This window comes from Onthophagus taurus, chromosome 6, assembly GCF_036711975.1.
Source record: "Onthophagus taurus isolate NC chromosome 6, IU_Otau_3.0, whole genome shotgun sequence".
In the NCBI taxonomy this organism is placed as follows: domain Eukaryota; kingdom Metazoa; phylum Arthropoda; class Insecta; order Coleoptera; family Scarabaeidae; genus Onthophagus; species Onthophagus taurus.
The window spans coordinates 12,331,223-12,356,575 of record NC_091971.1 but is presented as its reverse complement, the minus strand read 5'-3'; the positions used below and the strand labels follow the sequence as shown (position 1 = coordinate 12,356,575).

Genomic DNA, 25,353 nt, shown 5'->3' with positions numbered 1-25,353 from the left:
AGAATTAACCGCGGACGGAGGTTTTGCTTTAGTTCTAGTTTCCTGTTTCAATTAATTTGAATCACTCTATTTCAATTTCTGGTGGTTTTCGTACAAATTATCTGAATTAATTAAATAAACTCGTAAATAACATAAATGATATTTGGCAGAAATAATATATTTATGCTATCTATTTTACTAATTCGTATTTTAAAGCAAGGACGGTAGAATCTAAATTCTTTGTTCTTTTGTAATCCATAAAATGACGTCAGTATCGGTCCAATACGTCACACCATGTGTTATGCTCAGTCAACTAATATTGCGTCCTTTCCGTTTATGAATTGTATAAGTTTCATATATTAACCTTTCGAAAACAGCCACAACGCGTTATGCGTGGTAGAAAACAACCTCAACGCGTTATGCATAATAGAAAAACAACCATGACGCAATGGAACAACTCTATGTGCACAATTTGTTATGCTCACAAACCGAGCATTCCTGTTCAGACTTGTTTGTTTGTTTGGAGCTCCATGTATTCTTCAAAACGATAATGAGAGAGAATTTTGTAACCAAATAATTCAAAATTTAACTCTAAATGTGGTCAGGACTAAAGATGTGAGAGATATATTAGTATCTAAGATGTTAGATAGTAATACAAAAAAAAGGGTGGAACGGTTAAGGTGTGTTCAAAGCAAGAAGCCCCTATGAAGCCATGTTTGGTAGTATACAACGTATTTGACTGGCAGATTCATCACTTGAAAAGGATGTATTTGAATCTTTAAAAACATGGCAAATTACTGAAACTAAATGTTAATATTGATTTAGTTAACTTCCTTCGCTCTTACCTGTGCAACTGTCAATAATTTGTGTCATCAATGGGCAACAATCTGAAACTCTGCCAATGAAACATGGGGTCCACAGGGGTTATTCTGTTTTTAATCTTCATAAACGACCACTCTGCCAGTGTTTTTTGGAGTCAGAGAAGATGTGTCAGGGTGATTGCGGGCATTTCCTACACCGATTGTTGTAGAAATGCTTTCATTGAGCTCAATCTACTAACGCTTCCATCCTTATATTTTTGTATATACATATATATTTGTATAGTATTGTATATTTGTATGTACAGGGTGGTTCAAATTCAATGCCCGAATAGGCTAACTCGAAAACTATAAGAGTTAGAAGAAAAGTAGCTGACATGTCATGATCTCGTTTTTCGAAAAACTACTAATGCCGAAAACCTCATAGCGCTATCGTCTTTTCCGCTGGAGGCCAAAATTGAAAATATCGTAAAACCCGCAAATTGGTTATTATTATAGGTGGAGTATTATAACTAAGACATTATATGGACACTTTTTTACAGAGAATTTGATGACGTAGTCAAAAAAATGTTGTCGGTTTTAGATTTTGAGATATTATCACAATTTTCGTTTTTTTAAATGGAAACAACCACATTTTTTTCTGATTACAAAAATATAGGATTTGACAGGTCTATTTCTTATTGTTTTAGAATAAAGCTAAAAATAAACATTTTTTTAGTGTCGTCAAAGAAATTAAATTTACAGTTTCCTGTAAATTATGACTGAAAATTAAAAAAACATATTTCTGATATTTGAAACAATTATTATTAAAAAACTTAATAAATTAGTGATAGATGGCGCTGATATATTTTTTTAAATTCAAATAAACAGCAATATTTGTTTGTATTCAAACATTTTGTGAAGTGTCACTTTAAAAATCCTGTTTTTAAGATCAATTACGAAAATTTTGAAAAGTTTGACATGTTAGAATGTTACATATTAAAAAATTATTTGTTTTTAGATACCAGAAGTTATCTTCGTAGTTAATTGTTAAGTTTTTAGATTTTACCTACCGCCCCGTAACTTACAGGAAACTGTAAATTTAATTTCCTCGACGACACTAGATGGAAATTTTATAAAAAAAGTTTATTTTTAGTTTTATTCTAAAACAATAAGAAATAAACCTGTCGAACCCTATACTTTTGTAATCAGAAAAAAATAACGAATTTAATATTGTTTCCATTTAAAAAAACGAAAATTCTCACGATATCTCAAAATCTAAAACCGAAAATTTTTTTTTGACTGTCATGATATTCTCTGTAAAAAAGTGTCCATATAATGTCGTAGTTATAATACTCCACCTATAATAATAACCAAGATAATTGCACTTATTGGTTTTACGATATTTTCAATTTTGGCCTCTAGGGGAAAAACAAAAGACGATAGCGCTATGAGGTTTTCGGCATTAGCAGTTTCTCGAAAAACGAGATCATGACATGTAAGCTACTTTTTTTTCTAAGTTATAGTTTCCGAGTTAGCCTATTCGCGGACATCGAATTTGAACCACCTGTACATCACCAATAAATTTATTATTATTACTATAAAACCAGAAAAGAATTTAGAAAAAGTTTAGGTTGGAATGGCTCCAGAACTTGATAAAGAAAAAGAGAGTAGTATTGATGTAATTCCATGTGTTACATGTGAAAATTATGGGAATCTCCAATCATGCACTAATTGTAAAGCAAAGGTACATGCAGAATGTAGGGTTTAATTTGATGAAAAATTTGTTGTAGCAGAATCGACCTTATTCAAAATTAGCGAGAAAACGCGAAGGTCGGATTGGTGAAACAAGAAATGCTAAATATGTCCCACGAAAAATTTCCTCCTGCAGAAATTGGGCAAAATGTTGTGGTTAAAGTTCTAGAGGTCGACAGGGGACGACATGCGCCTAGAAATGTGCTAACTGTAGTTCTGAATGTAAATGAATCCGGTCTGTACAAGTTAGGAACTTACGAAGGGGAACTCGACAGATATTATTCTCGGCATGAATTCACCTTTACAGATTCAAAGTTTAGTAGCCAGTCAGATATGTCTAGTTCCTCGTTAACTTTAAGAGAAGCGCCAGCAAGAAATATTTTTATTATATGAATTTTATGTGTTATAATACAGGGTGTTATATACAAATATGTTTTTGCAAATATGTAAGCAAAAAAGTGTATATAAACATATGTTATAAAATGGTTCGTTACTGAGTTACAGCCACTTGAAATTTTTCATTTTTTTATTTAAAAAAGGTTACAGAAAACGGGACTTTTTAATGCAAATCATAACAAATGTTCAAAATGACCTCCACGGGCAGAAACACACTGTTGAGCTCTATATGTATTGCCTCACGCGCTAAAAAATACCTGGTGTATTTCGAATTTGCATCTTCCAGTCTACGTTGAAGATCTTCAAAATGTATTTTGTATTAGAGTAGAATACACCCATATATTTTAAATGTTCCCATACGTAAAAATCGAGATGACGCTACAGGTCCACCACGACCAATCCATCTTCCAGGATATACGGCATTTAAAAATTCGCGTGCAATGAGACTGAAGTGAGCATGAATGACCGTCATGCATGAACTACATGCGTTCTCTAACATTTAGTGGAACAGCTTCCAACAAACCTGGTAAGTCGTTTTCTAAAAACTAACGATAATTCTACCCAGAAAGTCGTCGGGGAAGTACAAAAGGACCAATCAAAAAGTCGTTGATAATTCCTGCCCACACATTTAATAAAAACTGCGCTTGATGTCTGGACTGAATAATAGTATGAGCGTTTTCTTCTTGCCACTGGTGCAAATTATGAAAATTGATGATACCATCTCTTGTAAAGCCAGCTTCATCACTAAAGAGCAGACACGTCAGAAAGAGACGATCGGTGGCGCATGTCTGTAACAACTATACACAGTAAGCTTCTCGTGGTGGGTCGTACTCTTTGCAAGTGGTACGGATAAAGCTGATTAATTCTTAAAATCCGCCACATACTCACATGATCACCAACTTCCGCCAATGCAATTCTTTGAGTACTAACATTTTCTTCAACACGATCCAACACATGTTCTTCCAACTCCAAACTTCTTGTAGTTTGTGGTCTGCCGCGATCTCGGACTACTGGTTTGAAGGATCCTATTTCGCTCAATCTAATATAAAGCCTTTCGAACGTTTTTTCATTTGGTAAACGTCGGTTTGGGAAATGGTCTTCTAAAAAAAAGTAAAGTCTTTTTGCTTCTATTCTGTTGCAATGCACCATACATTAAATGCATGTCGGGCATATCTTCGAAACAATAATCTGCCATTTTGTACTAGACTGAAAACAAAAAGCACGGACTGCTTACTTAATATTGGTCTGAAAAGCTTTAAGTAAATTTCTTTAAATTCACCGCTGTAATTCAGCGACGAACCATTTTAGGACATATGTTTATATAAACTTTTTTGCTTATTTTTAGTTGTAGAAACCGTCTATGTATAGCCAGTCCAACATTTTTGTAACACCCTGTATATACAGGGTGATTCACATAATAACCGACACAGAGCAGGGAAATGTAGAGGACAATATATTAAGATGATTTAACGTAACTTACCTCTATACTAAGTTGTACACCTCAGGAGTTATAGGCTTTCAAAGTTGGCTCCTAAATTTTTAAAAAGTTCAATATCTTCATAATACATTAAGCTAGAAAAACCAAATTTGGTATACGTTATGAGAACTTATGAGTGTACCAAGGGTACTAATTGGTAGCAAATTGAACTCAATTGAGGCATTTCATATTACATCTAAACTAAATTTGTTTATGGATGATGTCTTCTTAGTTGACAATAAACAACTTATTCCTAACAAACTTTTCTCCATCACCTTTCGTCCTTGAGTTATGATCAATTTTAATACCAAAAGTACTCAATTTTGATATTTTGATGATTTTTTCTTTATCACTAGAAAATCATTATACCTAAACTAAATTTGTTTATGGATGATGTTTTTTTAGTTCATAATAAACAATTTATTCCTAAAAAACTTTTCTCCATCACCTTTCATCCTTGAGTTATGATCAATTTTAATACCAAAAGTACTCAATTTTGATATTTCGATGATTTTCTCTTTTTATCATTAGAAAATCATTATAACTAAACCAAATCTGTTTATGAGTAATGTCCTTTTAGTTCATAATAAACAATTTATTTCAAATAAACTTTTCTCCATCACCTTTAATTTTTGAGTTATGATCTATTTTAATACCAAAAGTACTCAATTTTAACATTTTGATGATTTTTTCTTTATCACTAGAAAATTATTATACCTAAACTAAATTTGTTTATGGGTGATGTTTTTTTAGTTCATAATAAACAATTTATTCCTAAAAAACTTTTCTCCATCACCTTTCATCCTTGAGTTATGATCAATTTTAATACCAAAAGTACTCAATTTTGATATTTCGATGATTTTCTCTTTTTATCATTAGAAAATCATTATAACTAAACCAAATCTGTTTATGGGTAATGTCCTTTTAGTTCATAATAAACAATTTATTTCAAATAAACTTTTCTCCATCACCTTTCATCCTTGAGTTATGATCAATTTTAATACCAAAAGTACTCAATTTTGATATTTCGATGATTTTCTCTTTTTATCATTAGAAAATCATTATAACTAAACCAAATCTGTTTATGAGTATTGTCCTTTTAGTTCATAATAAACAATTTATTTCAAATAAACTTTTCTCCATCACCTTTAATTTTTGAGTTATGATCTATTTTAATACCAAAAGTACTCAATTTTAACATTTTGGTGATTTTTTCTTTATCACTAGAAAATCATTATAACTAAACCAAATCTGTTTATGGATGATGTCTTTTTAGTTCATAATAAACAATTTATTTCAAAAAAACTTATCTCCATCACAATTAATTTTTGAGTAATGATCGATTTTGATAACAAAAGTACTCAATTTTGACATTATGGGGATTTTCTCTTTATCACTAGAAAATCATTACATCTAAACAAAATCTGTTTATCAATAATATCTTTTTAGTTCATAATAAACAATTTATTCCTAAAAAACTTTTCGTCATCACCTTTCATTTTTGAGTTATGATCGATTTTAAAACTAAAAGTGGCATTTTGGGGATTTTCTCTTTATCACTAGAAAATTATTATGCCTAAACTAAATTTGTTTATGGATGATGTCTTTTTAGCTCATAATAAACAGTTTATTCCTCAAATTACGTACAATTTCACAGCCGACTACTGAATTTACCCTCGGTACACTCATAACGTATACCAAATTTGGTTTTTCTAATAATAATAATAATAATAAATTTAATAATAATAATAAATTTATTGCCATAATAAGAAACAAAAAATACAAATTAAAGAAAATGTATACATTTAACTTAATACATAAATACAGGCAAAAGGGTCGATTTATCGCGTAAGCGATATCTTCCAAACAACCCAATCAATCAGCAGTATACTAAGTTATATAGAAAAACAATAAATGAACGGCAAGCTGCTATGCTAAACTTATGGTCACCAAAAACGGTGCATAATGATAGTTGCTGGAATAAAAGAAGAAGAGAAGAGAAGAAAAGTAGAAGAAGAGAAGAGAAGAAAAGTAGAAGAAGAGAAGAAAAGGGAGAAGAAAAAGTTTTCAGGAAGATACTTGAAGAGCCAATAAATGACGTTTTAGGTGGTTTTTAAATGTTACAAGGTGAGGAATATTACGGATCTCAGTAGGCAGACTATTCCAAAGGGTTACTGCCTGCACAGCAAACGATTTATGGTAAATCTCGGTACTATGGGTCGGGAACATAAGCACAGAATCTAACTGAGATCTAGTAGGTAAACCATGCGACGACAAGCGTTGAAATATACAATACAAATACCTTGGGGTTTGATTGTGAAGAACAGTATATAACATAGTTAATATACGAAACGATCTACGGTTCTGACAGCTTAATATCTGCAAATAATTACGGTATGGGGTTATGTGTTGAGATCTCTCGAGATCAAAGATATACCGTATGCAGTTGTTTTGAAGTCTTTGCAATTTGTTTCGTAGTGTTACCGAAAGATCAGGATATGCCGTGTCAGCATAATCAATATGGGGGAAAATCAGGGAAAAACAAAGATTACGACGGATCATGGGAGGAAGGAAGCAACGGAGACTTTTCAGTGAGTGGAAACAATGATAGACCTTTCTGCAGACGGATTGAATTTGAGGTTTCCAGGACATTGTAGAATCCATAACCACCCCAAGGTTTCTAACCGTGTCTGACAGCTGAATAATGTCTCCGTCAAGCATTAAGTGAATGGATGAAAAATTATTCAGCTTTGCCAGATCGAAAAGAGCAACGGACCCAACACACTACCCTGGGGTACACCACATTTAATATCACAAGCAGACGAGAGCGCAGAATCAGCACGCACACACAAGGAACGACAGGAAAAGTAAGATTGAAACCAAGATAAACATGAAGAGGTAAATCCAAGGGCAGCTAGTGACGCCAACAAAAGATCGTGATCAACCGAATCGAACGCCTTGCTGAAATCAAGTAATACAAGGATGGTAACACAACGTTTGTCGCAAGCATACCTAATATCATCTGTAATCTTAATAAGCGCTGTTGTCGTGCTATGACCCTTACGAAAACCCGATTGAAAGTCGTTGTGCAAGTTAAATTCTTGTAAATACTCTTCAACTTGTAGATAAACAAGGCGCTCAAGAGCTTTAGATAAAACAGATAAAATGGAGATAGGGCGAAAATCATTTAAACTTGAGGGACTCTTGGATTTAGGTATAGGGACAACATGAGCAACCTTCCAGATTGAAGGAAATGAGGATCGTTCAATGGAGAAGTTAAAAATGTGGGTAATAGGAGTAAGAACAATATCCAATATAGGAAGAAGAAGGTTGAGACCAACTCCATCAGCTCCCACACTCGTAGACCTCGAGTGATTCAAGGCATCGCGGACTTCTGACGCTGTGACCAGGACAAAGGAGAAAGAGGAGGATTTAGATGAGGCAAGAATTTCAGAAATAGTTGTCATCCTAGTCCCACCGCTAATGAGCAAAGGTGGGTCAGCAAAAAACCTCGCCAATGAATCCACATCACAAGCAGCCCGAACAGAGGGAGCTAGAGGTTTTTCTAGCTTTATGTATTACGAAGATATTCAATGTTTTAAAAATTTAAGACCCAACTTTGAAGGCCTATAACTCCTCAGGGGTACAACTTGGTATAGAGATAAGTTGCATTAAATCATCTTCATTTATTGTCCTATACATGTCCCTGCTCTGTGTCGGTTCTTATGTGAATCACCCTGTATATTACTGTGGTATTTTATTTTATTTGATAAATAAATAAATATTTGACTATATACCTCAGTCAGTTTTCGCGTAGAGGTTGTTTGTCCACAACGCGTTGTAGCCTTTTTTTTTCGCTCACAGATCAATTTCGGTTTTTGGGCGTAACATATAAAACAATCTAGCGCTGATTAACATTTAAAACAAGAACTAATACCAGTATATTAGAACCAATACTAGTCTTAAGAGACACCGCACACTACAGACTTTTGATCGGGTCGGAGGTAGGTTGATTATCATGATGTCGCAAAGAGCTATTATTATAAAACGAAGGAAAAAAAATAGTATGCGTAGAAATCGGAAATATTGGGTGCATCCAATTAACACTGATCGATTATTGCGAGGAGAGTTTCACACTCTTCATTATAAACTGGAGTATCCCAAAAAGTTTTTTGCTTTTTATAGAATGAGCATTTCCAGTTATAATGAACTTGTCCAATTAATTGGACCAGCCATAGCAAAACGTGATACAATTTTACGACGTGCGATATCTGTCGAAGAGAGATTGGGTGTCATATTACGATAAGTAAAATAACATAATTTACTAATTCAGAATCATTAGTAAAATTTGAGTGATAGGAGTGGACCGTGTCGTTTGAACACCCTTGCACTAGAAAGAAATGTAATTAAGATATGTAATTTGTTGTGCGTTGATACGATGCTGAAGTTGTCTGATGATGCCGCTTTGATACTTGCTATGATGTGCTTAAATATATTTAATATTCCGATCTTAACATCCAGTTTCTCTTCTGGGCTAAGAGCACGGAGAGAAGGAATAATAGATAAAGCAAAGTTGGTGTCTTCATTACCTTTTATGTCAATGCCTTGTCTTCATCATCAATAGCTCAACGACTTTTTAGCGTTCTTATTTTCTTTCGTCGAGGGGTTGACAAAGAAGTGGATTCAAGAAGTCACTTTCGGTGTCGCCTTCAACATCATCGTCATCGGAATGTGGTTATAAGTTGCTTTCCATAGCAGGATTATCATAGCGTGGCAGTAAAAATAACATTATTGAAGTAAACATATTTGCGCCTCTTACTGGCAGCCTGGCCTGATTTCGTATTTTTGACGAAAACAAGTCGGCAGGATGTTCCAACGTTTTTGAACCTCGTTACCTGAAATTATAAAACCACAGTATAGTTCATAATACTCTTTTACAGATAATTAGCAACTGGATCTAGTTTTCAAACTTTGTTATTCCAATATGTTATTGGATTATCAACAATAGGAGATCTTCCAAAATTCAAGAACATTCAGGAACAGCTACTTCACACACTTCCAACCATAGTTTCCGTTTAATGTTTACGTCCGAGTATTCCTTCATATTTTTTTTATATAATGCTGGTCTCTTCTCCACTTCTTCAATAAAGATTTCAATCAATTTTTCTGAAATCAGCGACTTTGTAGGATGAGAAAGACAGGTCTCTATACAAATCAAAGACAGTTACCGACTGAAAAGTCCCCGATTGTGCATCTGCACATAGACACTAGTGCTGTTTAAGAGGTCAGCCCATAGTTGGCAAACTACGAAGTTGAAAAGGAATTGGGTTGCCCATTAAACTTAACTGTTGGCCGATATCAAATCGTTCAAGTGTGCGCACTTATGTATATGTATGCCCTAATGGTAATTAAAAGACCGACCAAATTATCGGCCGATCAAAAGTCTTTACGGCCGTCTTACGAGACGCACGACGAAACCCGAATGTTTCTAGTTCTAGTATTAGTTCTAGCATTTGCAAATTCTAAGTATGAAATAATAGTTGACTATTGATGCGTGACGTCACGAACGGGCCAACGAGCTGTAATGTGATAGTCCTCTTATGGCCCTTCTTCATTATGGCTCATGATGGACCACTAGAATGGTCGCCATGATGACCACCATTGATGATGGCTAGCATGTTTGCTTCCACACAGTGGTATAGTCTAGATGGCCCACCTAATTGACCACTGTAAGCAACAAGTGCTGTTGACGACCGAAATGGTTAAGCAATGATGGACTGCAGTGGCATACTGCGCAGTTAGCTGCGCATCCAAAGACCGCTCCCAAAGCCATCCTTTGCCTAATGGTAATCCATTGTCCACCACTTATAACCACTTCAGGCCATCACCCCTCTACACAATGGCGATAGCTCGCAGTGGTCCATGATAAGCCATAAGATTCTATCGTCCTTGGGTTTATATAAATAATTAAAAAAAGGGTTGTTTTGATTCCACTCCGAATAAAAATTAATTAAAATATATAAACTAATTTTGTTTAAAACATAATAATCTTTTTGAAATTAAATTCAAATCGGCATCTTTTGATTTAGTTGACGGGAAATTTGATTTTAATAAAAAATTTTGTGTAGATTAGGTTTTGGTGAAACACCGGATGAAAAGAATCCGGAAGACGAAGTGAATGAGTACCTGATGAGAGCGATTGACGCAAGAAGTATCGACAGGCTTCGAATCGAACATTGCAGAACGATCCTTTTGAATTTCCGGGATCCGCAAAAAGAAGCTAAGGTTTATAGTCCGAGTATAATCTTGTTGTAAATATGTTTTAATTTGATTCTTGTAAATAATTTAATATATTTAAATTTTTTTACATTTATTTTTTGCTGTATGTTTAACAAATAAAATTTTTTTTTGTTACAGTATGTTCGTGAAAAAGACAGAATGCTCAATTTATATTTTTTCTGCTCGGTAATTTGTTTCGTAACGATTTTAATCATTCAATTCATCAATATGCAAGCGTAAGTTTTTTTTTTTCAATTTATGTATTAATAAATATTAATTTTTAAAATTCTTTTTTAGCCATTTTATAGCCGTCGTGGTTATTTTACCATTTAGTTTAATACTTATTTTTATACCTATTGTGGTTCATATGAAGAATTCTAAGGTTTTTTTTAATCAGAAATAATTATATTTATTATTAATTAACATTTATTTTTAGTCAAAATCAAAATTATTTACAATTTCACGAGCGATTCACAAAAATAGGAATGTGGCTCAATTGGTTTCGTTCGTGATGGCACTCTCATTGTATGTTTTAGCGATAATTCAAACGGTTTCTTTGCCAAAAGAAATCGATTGCTATAATTTAACTTATCACGAAAATAATTATGGAAATTTTACCCATAATTTACGGATTGATTGTGACCCATTTCTTTTTCTTGATGTAAGTATACTTTTTAATCGTTCGTAATTTAATTGTAAACTTTTTTAGTATCTTTTACTACTAGTTTTATTATCAATGATTGGATGTGCTGTTTATCAAGTACTTATTTCTCTGCTGAAGACAATCATTTTACTCGCAGCCATGTGCGGCTATATTGTGATTTATATAAGTTTTAATAGCGAGCTACAAAAAATTAATAAAAAATTAAAAGACGATACGATAACCATTCAATATTTAAGCACTGTAATGTCTATTGGATTTCTTGTCGCTCTAATTTTACATGGACAACAAACCGAAGCTACTTATAGATTAGATTTTGTTTGGAAACTACAAGCAACAGGTAAAATTATAATTTTATTAAATTGATTCGGCTTGAAACAAACCTAATAATAAAGAGGAAAATAAAAACCAAAAAATTCCCCCTATTTTTATCCATAGTGCCTTAAACCACCAGCAACTAATTACTGACTTAAAAGCGAATACAAAACACAGTTTCACTACTACATAACAAAATTCAAATACCAAAGTAAACCTAACCAATGCTGATGATTACAGAGTATCCAAAATTCCGTTCCATACCTATCAAGATCCCTCCAATAAACCTGTTTCTGTGATCTTACGCAACGTTCCGATATCAATATCCGTTTAAGAAATCAAATCCGAATTGAATCAACTAAACCTACCAGTCATAAGAGTCACGAGATTGCTCAATAAGTCGAAATACCCCATACCTTTATGCGCAGTAGACCTAGAAACCACAGAGAACGCCAAAGAAATCTATCAAGTCAAGGAAATTTCCAACGCAATTATCACGGTCGAAGCCAAGAGGAATTTCCAAAAGATTTCCCAATGCCATAACTGCCAACGATATGGATATACGAAAAATTACTGCTCAATGAGCCAAAAAACTGCAAAAAACTTCAAGCTGATCCACCAAAGTGGAAAAATGTGGCCAAGATTATCCAACAAGCTATCGAGGCTGTAAAATTTACATCGAATATCAGAACAAATGCCATCATCAAACAACTTCAGTCCATCTTGCGCGAAGAACCCAGAGCTCAAAAGTAATACCTCAAACAAAGACTAATACCAGGAGCTTGGAATGGACATTTGTAGGGAGTTTTGCACAAAGCTAGACTATCCTTGTGGACTTGTCGCAGTCTTTGTGGAAAAAATTGGGGTCTTACCCCTGAAAGACTGTACTGGCTCTATGTGACTGTGATTAGACCTATGATCACATACGGAGCAGCAGCCTGGTATACGAAAGTCCGACAGACTTCAGTTATTGGCAATCTCTGGTGCGATAGGCACAACGCCAACTCTAGCAATGGAGGTTCTGCTTGGCCTATCTCCTCTGCATTTGCATATAGAGAAAGTGGCTAGAACAACCATTTACAGATTTAAGCAATATGCTCAAAACTGTTCCGACATGTCCTACCAATGGGCTGCGGAAGACATTATAAGTACTGATACTGTGCCGTCAATGCCGTCAGATTTGGCGGTATCACTATCAGTGATTAATGCTCGATACCAGATTGCACTGCCTGAGCGGCAGTCCTGGATCGAAAATAAAAATTCTCTGGTTCGGGCAGACATTTGCTTGTACACAGATGGATCAAAAACGCCTGAAGGAGTAGGAGCAGGAGTATACTGTCAGACACCTCGAATTAAGCAAGCCTACAGCCTGGGTACGTACTGTACTGTATTCCAGGCGGAAGTATTTGCTATTGACATGGGTGCTAAAATCCTTCTTGAAAGAGGGGTGAAGAACATGACAGTACGAATTTTCTCAGACAGTCAAGCCGGTCTCCAGGCTCTGCAAGCCGTGAAAACGGTGTCGGCTCTGGTTAATGATTGTAAGAGAACATTAAACACACTGAGTTGTGATAACAGAGTCTCTCTGATCTGGGTCCCGGGTCACTCTGGGGTTGCTGGCAATGAAGCGGCAGATAAGCTAGCACGAGATGGCAGCGCTGAAGCGTTTGTGGGACCGGAATCAGCAGTTGGTGTATCATTTGCGATGGCCAAATATAGGATTGGACTGTGGGCTGAAGAGAGACTTCGCCTACTGTGGACCAGTTCTCCTGGAATGAGACATGTTAAGGTGTTTATTAACATTGCCACTGTCAAACCCGGGAATATTTTAGGACTTGCCCGTAGTAGCATAAAAGTTCTAATGGGTGTTTTTACTGGGCACTGCCGATTAAAAGCACACCTCAACTTGTTGGGTTTAGCCGACGATGTTGAATGCCGACTATGTGCGGAGGAAGCAGAGACGGTTGAGCATGTTTTATGCCACTGCCCTGCCGTTAACCGTATCAGATTCTCGATTTTTGGGTCGCAGTTTATCTCCTCAAAAGATCTGAATGACCTTTCGCCGAGCAAGGTATTAATGTTCGTTAAGAGCATTGGACTGCACGGTGAAATTTGATAACGATATCTATCGGGGTACAATAGATCCTTAGGGTCGCGGTGCAAGGTTGGTTGGTCCGCCTACCCGATATGTATTCTATGCAATGTAATGTAATACCAGGAGCTACGCATCGACAGTAAAAAGCACACCTGCTCCAGCTCAAGTAGAGAATCAACCAAACCAAAAACAACGAATTCTTCTTATTGCGTTTTTGGCTTGCTATCAGATTGATGTAGCTTGAAACTATTGAATGTAGCTATTGAAGTAACGGCAATAGTAATTCAAACAAGCAACTCAACTCTAGTTAATATCATATGTGGATACAAACAACCTAATAAAAAATTACTAGAAACTGACATAAGTTCAATGTTGAGTAGCTCTATACCTACCCTACTTATAGGAGATCTTAACAGCAAGAATAAACTCTGGGGATGCAGAGCAGACAATCCATTAGGACTGAATCTGGAATTATTAGCAATCAAGTACGATTTTCAAGTGCACTGCCCACTCGATTTTACCTACTTTCCATATAGAAGCGACTATCAACCAGATATTTTAGATATAGTAATAACCAAAAATGTTACCATCCAGTTAAATCTGTGTGTAATCAGCGAGTTAAACTCGGATCATTTGCCAGTAATCATCACCCTTGCAAAGTAACCTGAATACAGACCTAAAATTTCTAAGTTGATCAATGGATTCATCAACTGGGCAGAGTTTAGAGACGCTCGATGACTTCAAAGATTAAGAAGCAGCTGTCTCTTCAACGAAATATTTCAAAAGGAATTCTACAAACAATTACAACCTTCCCCCTAAAAGCATCTTAGACCTAATCAAGGAAAAACGGAGGGTTCGCCGAGAATGGCAACAGACGCGAAACCCAGAAATAAAACTACACTGAATACAATTTCTCACGAATTAGATGCCTATAGAATCAACAATTATAGAAAACTCATTTTGAAGCAAGTGACTCGGGTTGATGGAAGACCACTATGAAAATAACGAAGACCTACCCTATTAGTCAATGAAACACCAGTTTTTTCGGACGAAAAAAAAGCCAACACCTTTGCGGAATATCTGGAAGAGTGTTTTTGACCGAATATCAATAATGAGAATATTCGTCACGTTACCACAATCCAACAATATAATAAATCCCATCTACTAACTTCAGCAACTAGAAGAACAGAACCTCAGTAGAAGAACTAAAGGTAGAAATAGCAAACCTCGCCATTAAAAAAGCTCCACTCCTAGTTGAGATACCTAATGTAGTCATAAAACACATTCCGGAGGAACTATTGAGTCACATCACAAGAATTTTTGATCGCTGCCTGGAAATTGACTAGCATGGAAAAAAACGCAAATATTGCCAATTATCGCCTAATTAGTCTCCTCTCATTCTTATCTAAGCTATTCGAACGAGTCATCAACTACAAGAAGAATTAAGCCTCCTCAAAATAATCCCCAACATCCAGTACGGATTTAAAGCACGGTTCACCAACTGGTAAAAGTAGTGGAATATGTCGAGGAAGGGTTCGAGGCAAAAAAGTTTACACTGGATACTGTCTGGATTGAAGGCTTAAAATACAAGCTGGGTTAAGCAACTATTTACTTAAGATTTTGTTCTCCTTCCTGGAGGAGAGAACTTTTTCCGTCACCATCAATGGATACTCCTCCAGCACTTGAAGAATACTTGCATGTGTCTCAAAAGGTAGTAGTTTATTCCCTGCTCTGTTCAACATCTTTATGCATGATATCCCGACCGACGTAAACTTCGAAATGGCCATGTTTGCGGATGATATGTTAATAATGGGACAAAAAGACATCCTTATTGATGCTATTGAGACACTTCAAAGGTCAAAATCCAGAAATGGTTATCAATATCGGCCAGTCTGCTCAATGCCAGACCAAGATTTTTTCGCTAAGACCTTATCGAAATGCTCCTTACATTATTATAAATGATCAAGAAATACAGTGAAAAGCAAAAGATGAAGCCATTAAATACCTCGGAGTTCTCCTTGATCATCGCCTCACTTGGAAACTCCACATAAACTCAAAGGTCAACCAAAGATATGCCAGGCTTCGCCAATTGTATCCTCTGATGAGCAGAAAATCACCACTGCGAACTGAGTCCACTTCTTTAGTAACTTACGCCTTCCCAGTTTAGATCAATTCATCAACTTCAAACATGAGAAAAATTCAAACCCTACAAAATAAACTTCTGCGGATTTCAGTGAACGCGGCGTGGTTTGCAAGAAACAAAGAGCTCCATGAAGACTTCAATGTCCCAACACGTTTAACCCTTTGTGTCCCGACGGTACTTTAAAGTTCCGGTAGCTTTAAACACTCATTTTAAGCTGTAGTCATCTATTCGGCGCATTTAGAGCTGTCGGTATTTTCCACTATACAAGAAAGAACCTGTAAAAAAATAAAGCAATTTGCACTGTAGGGTTTTAGGTATATTTAAACTTATTCGTCCAGATGTGAGGTTAGATGTTGAAAAGTGGTGTGAATTTTCTTGTTCAAAAAGGTATCTCTTTGATAAATGGTTATTAGGTGAGATTTGTAAGTTGTCAGCTTCGTGTATTGTTTACGTATTGCAATTACAATGTTCAAACATTTCTTATTTTTATTCCGAAAAAAGTTACATTTTTGTGCTCTTTACAAAAGAGCTTGAAAAGTTTGAATTAGAAAATCTTCCATTGCATAATTCTGAACAGACAGACATAGAAGATTGAGAATAGAGTAGAGTGAGTAGAGTAGAGTCAGATGCCTATGCTAAAAGATGAAGAAGTAGAAGAATTAACTAAGCAAAATATGAGGAAAGTGACACTGAAGTCGTAGAAATACGTGGCAAAAGATCCAAGAAGAAGAACAAGGCAGAAATTGACAGAATTATCCAGAAGGAATAATTGGTGATACTTTTGCAACTTACAATAATCCTACAGATTACTTTCTAACGCTAATGAAGAAGAGTTGCTGTGTTTCCTTGGCATAAATTTCTTAATGAGTTATCACACTTTGCCAAGCTATAAACTCTTCTGGAGTGATGCTAAAGACTTAATAAAAATAGAATGATTTATTTCGATAACTTTTTTACAAGTATCTGTCTTTTGGAAAAACTGAAACTTGAGAAAACCTTAGCTTGTGGAACAATAAGGTTTCAAAAAGAGGTGGACCAAAAGATTTTGTAGATGAAAAACGAATGAAAAGAGGAGATTATGATTACCAAATCTCAAATTTAGATTACAAATGGAAGGACAGTAAGTGCGTGAAATTTTGCTCTAGTTTTCATGGAACAGAAGAGACCACCGTAAAAAGGAAGTTACAATAAAAACATGGGTTCGATAGATCATGCCGATCAACTTCGACAACTTCCATGAAGTGATATATGCTTCGTCAATTCTTTTGTCATATATTCTGAATGTGAAGAGGAAAGGATGGCGCTATTAGATTTTCGTCGTTCTATAGCTCGTCCACGAACATGTCGTAGCGCAAGTTCACCAGCCCAGTTACCCAAAAGACGAAAGTTTCATTACTTTTGGAAAAGAAAGAGAAAGGCGTGAAAATTGTTAATAATAAGCATTTTATTGTTTTTAATATTTACAATTTTTATCCCCTTAATACATTCTAATATATATATTGTCACCCTCTACCCTCTTCCGCCATTTCCATACCCTCGGCTCCTCGGCCCAATCATCCCCTCATCTTTTCCTTTGTCTCCTTACCCCCACAACCATTCTCATCCATCGTTTCCCCTCTCCCCCCTCTCCTAAGATCTGCCCTCGGTCCAACTCCTCCTCCCTCAACTCACTGCACCCATTCAACATATGTTCCAACGTTTCCCATTCCTCCCTGCATAGCCTACACCACCTCTCCTCATCGGCCATCCAGTATCTGTTAGCTCTCTCCTCGTTTCCACAACGGAACCTAGCCACCAACTTCATCCCTTCCTCATCTCCTTCCAATAACAAGTATCTAGGCAGCCCCTCCGTTATTATGTCCCTGTACCTTTCGTTATACCTCCCCTCTTTTATTTGTGTCCTTCTTTCCTGTCTCTACACATCTCGGTCCCTATCTCTCAACTCCCTCCACATCTCCCTACCCACCCTTCGTCTACTATTTATCTCAGTTACCGAGTAGCCCGCTCGTCTATAATAGTTGTCTCTGTCTCCTTTCCCATATCTGATCTTTCCCTCTCTAATTTCCCTCCAACACTCCCCAAGATCCCGCAGTTTGGCCTCCCTTCTATTCTTTCTTCATATTTCACTGCTCTCCTGCCCGCCTCCACTCTGACCTTATCCAAATTTACCTCTTCCCTCACTATATACCCCGGTGTTTCTCTCGCCACCCCAAGCACCCATCTCCAGTATCTAGCTTGCACGTCCTCCAGCATTGCCTGCTCTCTCCATCCCCATACCTCTGCTCCATACATCATCACACTGCTAACCAGGCCTTCAAACATAATCTTCCTCGCTGCCACATTCCTTCCAAAAACTCTCTTCCCCCAACCCCATACTTGTCCCATCACCTTATTCGCCTTTTTTGCCATAGCTATCACATGCGATCCCTCCCTGTTGTCCTCCCTGAACACATACCCCAAGTAAGTATACTCCCTAACCTCCTCTATTTCTTTTCCCTCCCATCTCCAGTTTTCTGTTCTTTTTCTCCCACCCTTACAAAACTTCATCATCCTTGTCTTCCCCACATTCACTTCCAGCCCCTTCCCCCTAAAATATCTTTCCAATGTCTTTATCATATCTTTCATCTCCGCCGCTTCTCTCGCCATGACCACGATGTCATCCGCGTATGCTAACATATGCACCTTTCTACCTCCCACCACCAACCCTCCCATTTGCCCCTTCCCCAATCTATCCTCCAGGTCCGCCGTATACAGTGCAAACAGACTTGGGCTCAGCGGACATCCCTGCCTCAGTCCCTTCGTCGTCCACAACACGTCGCTCAGCTTATCTCCCACTTTTATCCTAGCCATAGTCTCCATGTATATTTCCTTTACTCTCGCAATTAGGTGTTCCGTGATCCCCTCCTCTCCATCTCCTCCCACAACTTTCTCCTATCCACCTTATCAAAAGCCGCCTTCAAATCTATAAATAGGGCGTACAATTTCCCTCCCTTCTTATCCAGCTCTCTATCTGCCAGATGCTTCAACACGTACACGTTGTCGATTGCTCCCCTTCCCTTCCGAAAGCCTGCCTGCCCATCCGGCAAAATTCCCCCCAACTCCATCTCCTCCTCCAGTCTTCCCAGCAGTATCTTCGTGTATACCTTGTATGCCGAGTCTAGTAGGTTAATTCCTCTGTAGCTCTCTACCCTTCCCTTATTACCCTTTTTATATATTGGGCAAATTACCCCCACTTTCCATCCCTCCGGAAACCCACCCCCTCTCCATACGCTATTCATCCCCTCCAACAACTTCACTCTCACCACCCTTGATGCTTCCAACCATGCTCGTTCTGGATCCCATCTTCCCCTGGCGCCTTTCCCTTCTTCAATCCCCTAAGCACTGCTTCCATCTCCTCTTCTGCTATCTCCTCTCCCCCATCTACCTCATAGCCTCCCAATTACCCAAAAGACGAAAGTTTCATTACTTTTGGAAAAGAAAGAGAAAGGCGTGAAAATTGTTCTGCCAATGCTATTCAGTTCAGACCCTACTCAAAATGTACTGCGTGCAAAGTTTATTGATGTTGTAATGAAAAAAGAACTATTTTTCTGAATATCATAATGTGATTTAGCTAAGCAAGTGTTACTTATTTTCTAAATTTTAATGCCGGGCGGTACTCTCAAGTAGCATTTAACATTTGCTAAAATTGATCCCAAAGACCTTTACTGAGTGTATTTTGATAGCGTTTTAATTCTGTCACAAAGTTTCAAAATGTTTAACTTCTTGGGACACAAAGGGTTAAAGAGGAAGCTTCCCCAAGACTTAATAGCATCCGATTAGTTACATAATCTGTAATCCATTTTGTATCAACGCAACCACGAAAAACATTGTCATTGTTGAACTAGTTTTGAAATAAATAAAAAAAAAATCCGATAATCTTTTGGACCTGCGCTGAATCCAAATCTTCAATCCGTTTGTCAATATTGGTTCTGAATTTAGAATTTTTTGAAATCGACCCTGCTTTTTGTAATTAATTTTTTATTTCGTAAAATTCTTTTTAGAGGAAAAAGAAGATATGGAACATTTAGAGGCCTACAATAGAAAATTATTAGACAATATCCTTCCTGCTCACGTCGCTGAACATTTTTTAAACAGCGACAAAAATAACGACGTAAATAAATTAATCTTATTAATAATTTTTATTAATTTTAATTTTTTAAAAGGATTTATATCACGAACAATGCGATTTTGTTTGCATCATGTTTGCATCAATACCAAATTTTTCTGAATTTTACATCGAATTGGAAGGGAACAACGAAGGAGTTGAATGTTTACGATTATTAAACGAAATTATCGCCGATTTCGACGAATTATTATCAGAGGATCGATTTGAGTACATTGAAAAAATTAAATCAACAGGTGCCACTTATATGGCAGCTTCAGGTAAAAAAAATTTCAATTAAAAACGAATTCACAACAATCCATTTTTAGGTTTAACTCAAAGTACTTGTGATATGAAAAAATTTCGACACGTAACCGCAATGGCCGATTACGCGTTAAGAATCAAAGAGAAATTGTCCGAAGTAAACGAACATTCCTTCAACAATTTTCGGATACGAATCGGAATTAATGTTGGTCCGGTCGTTGCGGGGGTTATCGGTGCAAGAAAACCTCAATATGATATTTGGGGGAATTCGGTTAACGTTGCAAGTCGAATGGATAGCACAGGAGTTTTAGATAAAATACAAGTAACGAAAGAAGTTCACCAAATTTTGGTGGATAAAGGATATCCGATGACGAGACGTGGAATGATTGAAGTTAAAGGTAAAGGAACGATGGAAACTTACTTTTTAGATGGATACTCAAGTAAAGACAAAAAGGCGAATGTCATTATTAATCCAATGGACCGAATAAATTTGTCGGAATCGTAAATTATTTTACGATTTTTTTTGTGTCTGTAAATAATGTCTGATGATATCATGTAAATACGAAGGAAAAAAAAGAATAGAAAAGAAAAAGAGAGAGAATTAAATGAAAATATAAAGAATAAAAATGATCTTCTGTGAACAATGTGTTGTTTTATTTATTTAAAAAATGTTAATTGTAACAAATTCTTAAAATATTTTTTTAGGTTTAATTTAAACAAATTTTTATACACTTTTTTTATAGTTCCTGGAATTTTTGCATATACGAATTCCGTAGGCGATACCTACGGATACAGAATAAAGAAATAAAGACGCGACGTCCAGTCTAGAACACACACCAGTACCATTTTTTCCAATTGGACGAAACCCCTCATTTAACTCGGGATAAAAACATTAAACAAACTTTACCACAATTTTTTTCATAGAGAGGCTGCGATGATATCGATCTCTATGAAAATTGGATATTTCGACTTAAACCTAAACGTGCAAGATTGTATTCAAAATTTTATTGATGAACTCCATTTCAATTTGAAACAACGAGTTATACATCATCTTAAAGAGGGAAGCTTAAGCTTTAATTTGATATAAAGGTCATTTTACAATTTTCAAAAATAAGCCCTCCACGATTTTTTGAATTTTAACATTAATTTTGTGATTTTTCCAAAACCTCTAAATCGCATTAATCTTTAAAAATGTTTAAATGAACTCCATTTCAAATTGAAGTAACGAGTTATATATCATCTTAAAGAGAAAAGTTTAAGCTTTAATTTGATACAAAGGTCATTTTATAATTTTCAAAAATAAAACATCTACGATTTTTTGAATTTCATAGTTCTTTTTGTGATTTTTATAAAACCTCTAAATCGCATTAATCTTTAAAATTTTTTGGATGAACTCCATTTCAAATTGAACCAATAAGCTATATATCATCTTAAAGAGGAAAGTTTATGCTTTAATTTGATATAAAGGTCATTTCACAATTTTCAAAAATAAGACCGGTACGATTTTTTGAATTTTAACATTAATTTTGTGATTCTCCTAAAACCTCTAAATCGCATTAATCTTTAAAATGTTTTGGATGAACTCCATTTCAAATTGAAGCAACGAGCTATATATCATCTTAAAGAGAAAACTTTAAGCTTTAATTTAAAACAAAGGTCATTTTATAATTTTCAAAAATAAGCCCTCCACGATTTTTTGAATTTTAACATTAATTTTGTGATTCTCCTAAAACCTATAAAACGCATTAATCTTTAAAATGTTTTGGATGAGCTCCATTTCAAATTGAAGCAATAAATTATATATCATCTTAAAGAGGGAAGTTTATGCTTTAATTTGACATAAAGGTCATTTCACAATTTTCAAAAATAAGCCTTCTACGATTTTTTTAATTTTAACATTAATTTTGTGATCTTTCCAAAACCTCTAAATCGCATTAATCTTTACAATTTTTTGGATTAACTCCATTTCAAATTGAAGTAACGAGTTATACATCATCTTAAAGAGGAAAGTTTATGCTTTAATTTGATACAAAGGTCATTTTATACTTTTCAATAATAAGCCCTCCACGATTTTTTGAATTTTAACATGAATTTTGTGATTCTCCTAAAACCTCTAAATCGCATTAATCTTTAAAATTTTTTGGATGAGTTCCATTTCAAATTGAAGCAATAACTTATATATCACCTTAAAGAGGAAAATTTAAGCTTTAATTTGATATAAAGGTCATTTTACAATTTTCAATAATAAGCCCTCCACGATTTTTTGAATTTTAATATTAATTTTGTAATCTTTCCAAAACCTCTAAATCGCATTAATCTTTAAAATTTTTTGGATGAGCTCCATTTCAAATTGAAGTAACGAGTTATATATCGTCTTAAAGGGGAAAGTTTAAGCTTTAATTTGATATAAAGATCATTTTATAATTTTCAAAAATAAGACCGGCACGATTCTTTGATTTTTAACATTAATTTTGTGATCTTTCAAAACCTCTAAATCGCATTAATCTTTAAAAAAAATTAGATGAACTCCATTTCAATTTGAAGTAACCAGTTATATATCACCTTAAAGAGGAAAGTTTAAGCTTTAATTTGATATAAAGGTCATTTCACAATTTTCAAAAATAAGCCCTCCACGATTTTTTGAATTTTAACATTAATTTTGTGATTCTCCTAAAACCCCTAAAACGCATTAATCTTTAAAAATTTTTGGATGAACTCCATTCCAAATTGAAGTAACGAGTTATATATAATCTTAAAAAGGAAAGTTTATTCTTTAATTTGATATAAAGGTCATTTTATAATTTTCAAAAATAAGACCTTCACGATTTTTTGAATTTTAACATTTATTTTCTGATACTCCTAAAACCTCTAAAACGCATTAATCTTTAAATTTTTTTAGATAAGCTCCATTTCAATTTGAAGCAATGAGTTATATATCATCTTAAAGAGGAAGGTTTAAGCTTTCATTTGATATAAAGATCATTTTATAATTTTCAAAAATAAGACCGGTACGATTTTTTGAATTTTAACATTAATTTTGTGATTTTTCCAAAACCTCTAAATCGCATTAATCGTTAAAATTTTTTACATGAACTCCATTTCAAATTGAGGCAACGAGTTATATATTATCTTAAAGAGGAAAGTTTAAGCTTTAATTTGATATAAAGGTCATTTTATAATTTTCAAAAATAAAACATCCACGATTTTTTTAAAATCTTTAAATCGGAATAATTTTTCAAATTTTTTGGATGAGCTCCATTTCAAATTGAAACACTAAGTTATATATCATCTTAAAGAGGAAAATTTAAGCTTTAATTTGATATAAAGATCATTTTATAATTTTCAAAAATAAGACCGGTACGATTTTTTGAATTTTAACATTAATTTTGTGATACTCCTAAAACCTCTAAATCGCATTAATCTTTAAAAAATTTTGGATTAACTCCATTTCAAATTGAAGTAACGAGTTATATATCGTCTTAAAGGGGAAAGTTTAAGCTTTAATTTGATATAAAGATCATTTTATAATTTTCAAAAATAAGACCGGCACGATTCTTTGATTTTTAACATTAATTTTGTGATCTTTCAAATCTTCTAAATCGCATTAATCTTTAAAAAAATTTAGATGAACTCCATTTCAATTTGAAGTAACCAGTTATATATCACCTTAAAGAGGAAAGTTTAAGCTTTAATTTGATATAAAGGTCATTTCACAATTTTCAAAAATAAGCCCTCCACGATTTTTTGAATTTTAACATTAATTTTGTGATTCTCCTAAAACCCCTAAAACGCATTAATCTTTAAAAATTTTTGGATGAACTCCATTCCAAATTGAAGTAACGAGTTATATATAATCTTAAAAAGGAAAGTTTATTCTTTAATTTGATATAAAGGTCATTTTATAATTTTCAAAAATAAGACCTTTACCATTTTTTTAATTTTAACATTTATTTTCTGATTCTCCTGAAACCTCTAAAACGCATTAATCTTTAAAATCTTTTAGATAAGCTCCATTTCAAGTTGAAGCAATGAGTTATATATCATCTTAAAGAGGAAGGTTTAAGCTTTCATTTAATATAAAGATCATTTTATAATTTTCAAAAATAAGACCGGTACGATTTTTTGAATTTTAACATTAATTTTGTGATTTTTCCAAAACCTCTAAATCGCATTAATCGTTAAAAATTTTTAGATGAACCCCATTTCAAATTGAAGCAACGAGTTATATATCATCTTAAAGAGGAAAGTTTAAGCTTTAATTTGATATAAAACTTATTTTATTGTTAATTAATTTGACATTTCCAAGCGACCAACCCTAAATAAATAAAATTAAGAAACCATAACTTACTCTAATTGTGCACACTTAATTGATAGTATATGTGAAATAAAATAATACTTTGGTATATTATTTGATTCTCGATTATTTGTAATTTACTAATTAGTTATAAAAAAATTTTCTAATAAACAAAAAAAAAATTCCGATACCGGGAATCGAACCCGAGCCTCCTGGGTGAAAGCCAGGTATCCTAGCCACTAGACCATATCGGATTGGTATAGATAAATAATTTAAAGCATTTCTTATTTGTAGGTAATATTTCTAGCTTCGATTTATTACTAAAATCTTTTTAGCTTTCAATGACAATATCATTTCAATTAAATGATATTAATAATTATACTCGAGCTTAATTTTTGATAAATTGTATATAAAGAAATACATTTATAAGAGTCCGATATGGTCTAGTGGCTAGGATACCTGGCTTTCACCCAGGAGGCTCGGGTTCGATTCCCGGTATCGGAAGTTTTTTTTTTTTCAAATTATTTATATAAAAAGATATATTTTAAGATATTCAGTATGATATAACATAACTTGTTTATATTTTTAATCACAAAAAGCAGTACTGAACGAATTAAGATATTTTATGAGGGTTTCGATGCAACTTTTGACAATTCATATTAAAAGCTCATATCCGATATGGTCTAGTGGCTAGGATACCTGGCTCTCACCCAGGAGGCTCGGGTTCGATTCCCGGTATCGGAATTTTTTTTTTAAT

General features: G+C 34.5%; 1 protein-coding gene and 3 non-coding genes across 5 annotated transcripts in view; 3 read left to right on the top strand and 1 right to left on the bottom strand.

Annotated features, from left to right (window-relative positions):
* The window catches only part of LOC111424281 (adenylate cyclase type 5), a 119,387-nt gene extending 98,441 nt beyond the window's left edge, over nucleotides 1-20,946 (top strand). For both annotated transcript variants that reach the window (XM_023057777.2, XM_023057778.2), the window contains 8 exons: nucleotides 10,533-10,689; nucleotides 10,822-10,919; nucleotides 10,981-11,065; nucleotides 11,120-11,344; nucleotides 11,393-11,684; nucleotides 19,938-20,047; nucleotides 20,100-20,319; nucleotides 20,368-20,946. In XM_023057777.2, coding sequence (XP_022913545.2) covers nucleotides 10,533-10,689; nucleotides 10,822-10,919; nucleotides 10,981-11,065; nucleotides 11,120-11,344; nucleotides 11,393-11,684; nucleotides 19,938-20,047; nucleotides 20,100-20,319; nucleotides 20,368-20,807 — 1,627 coding nt within the window. In that variant the 3' untranslated portion in view covers nucleotides 20,808-20,946. The remainder of the gene's footprint in view (nucleotides 1-10,532; nucleotides 10,690-10,821; nucleotides 10,920-10,980; nucleotides 11,066-11,119; nucleotides 11,345-11,392; nucleotides 11,685-19,937; nucleotides 20,048-20,099; nucleotides 20,320-20,367) is intronic.
* A 3,832-nt stretch (nucleotides 20,947-24,778) lies between these two features.
* On the bottom strand, nucleotides 24,779-24,850 carry TRNAE-UUC (transfer RNA glutamic acid (anticodon UUC)). Its single transcript has one exon. It is a non-coding gene; the product is annotated as a tRNA-Glu (tRNA).
* A 178-nt stretch (nucleotides 24,851-25,028) lies between these two features.
* TRNAE-UUC (transfer RNA glutamic acid (anticodon UUC)) lies at nucleotides 25,029-25,100 on the top strand. Its single transcript has one exon. It is a non-coding gene; the product is annotated as a tRNA-Glu (tRNA).
* A 168-nt stretch (nucleotides 25,101-25,268) lies between these two features.
* On the top strand, nucleotides 25,269-25,340 carry TRNAE-CUC (transfer RNA glutamic acid (anticodon CUC)). The gene has a single exon. It is a non-coding gene; the product is annotated as a tRNA-Glu (tRNA).
* Nucleotides 25,341-25,353: the final 13 nt, after the last annotated feature.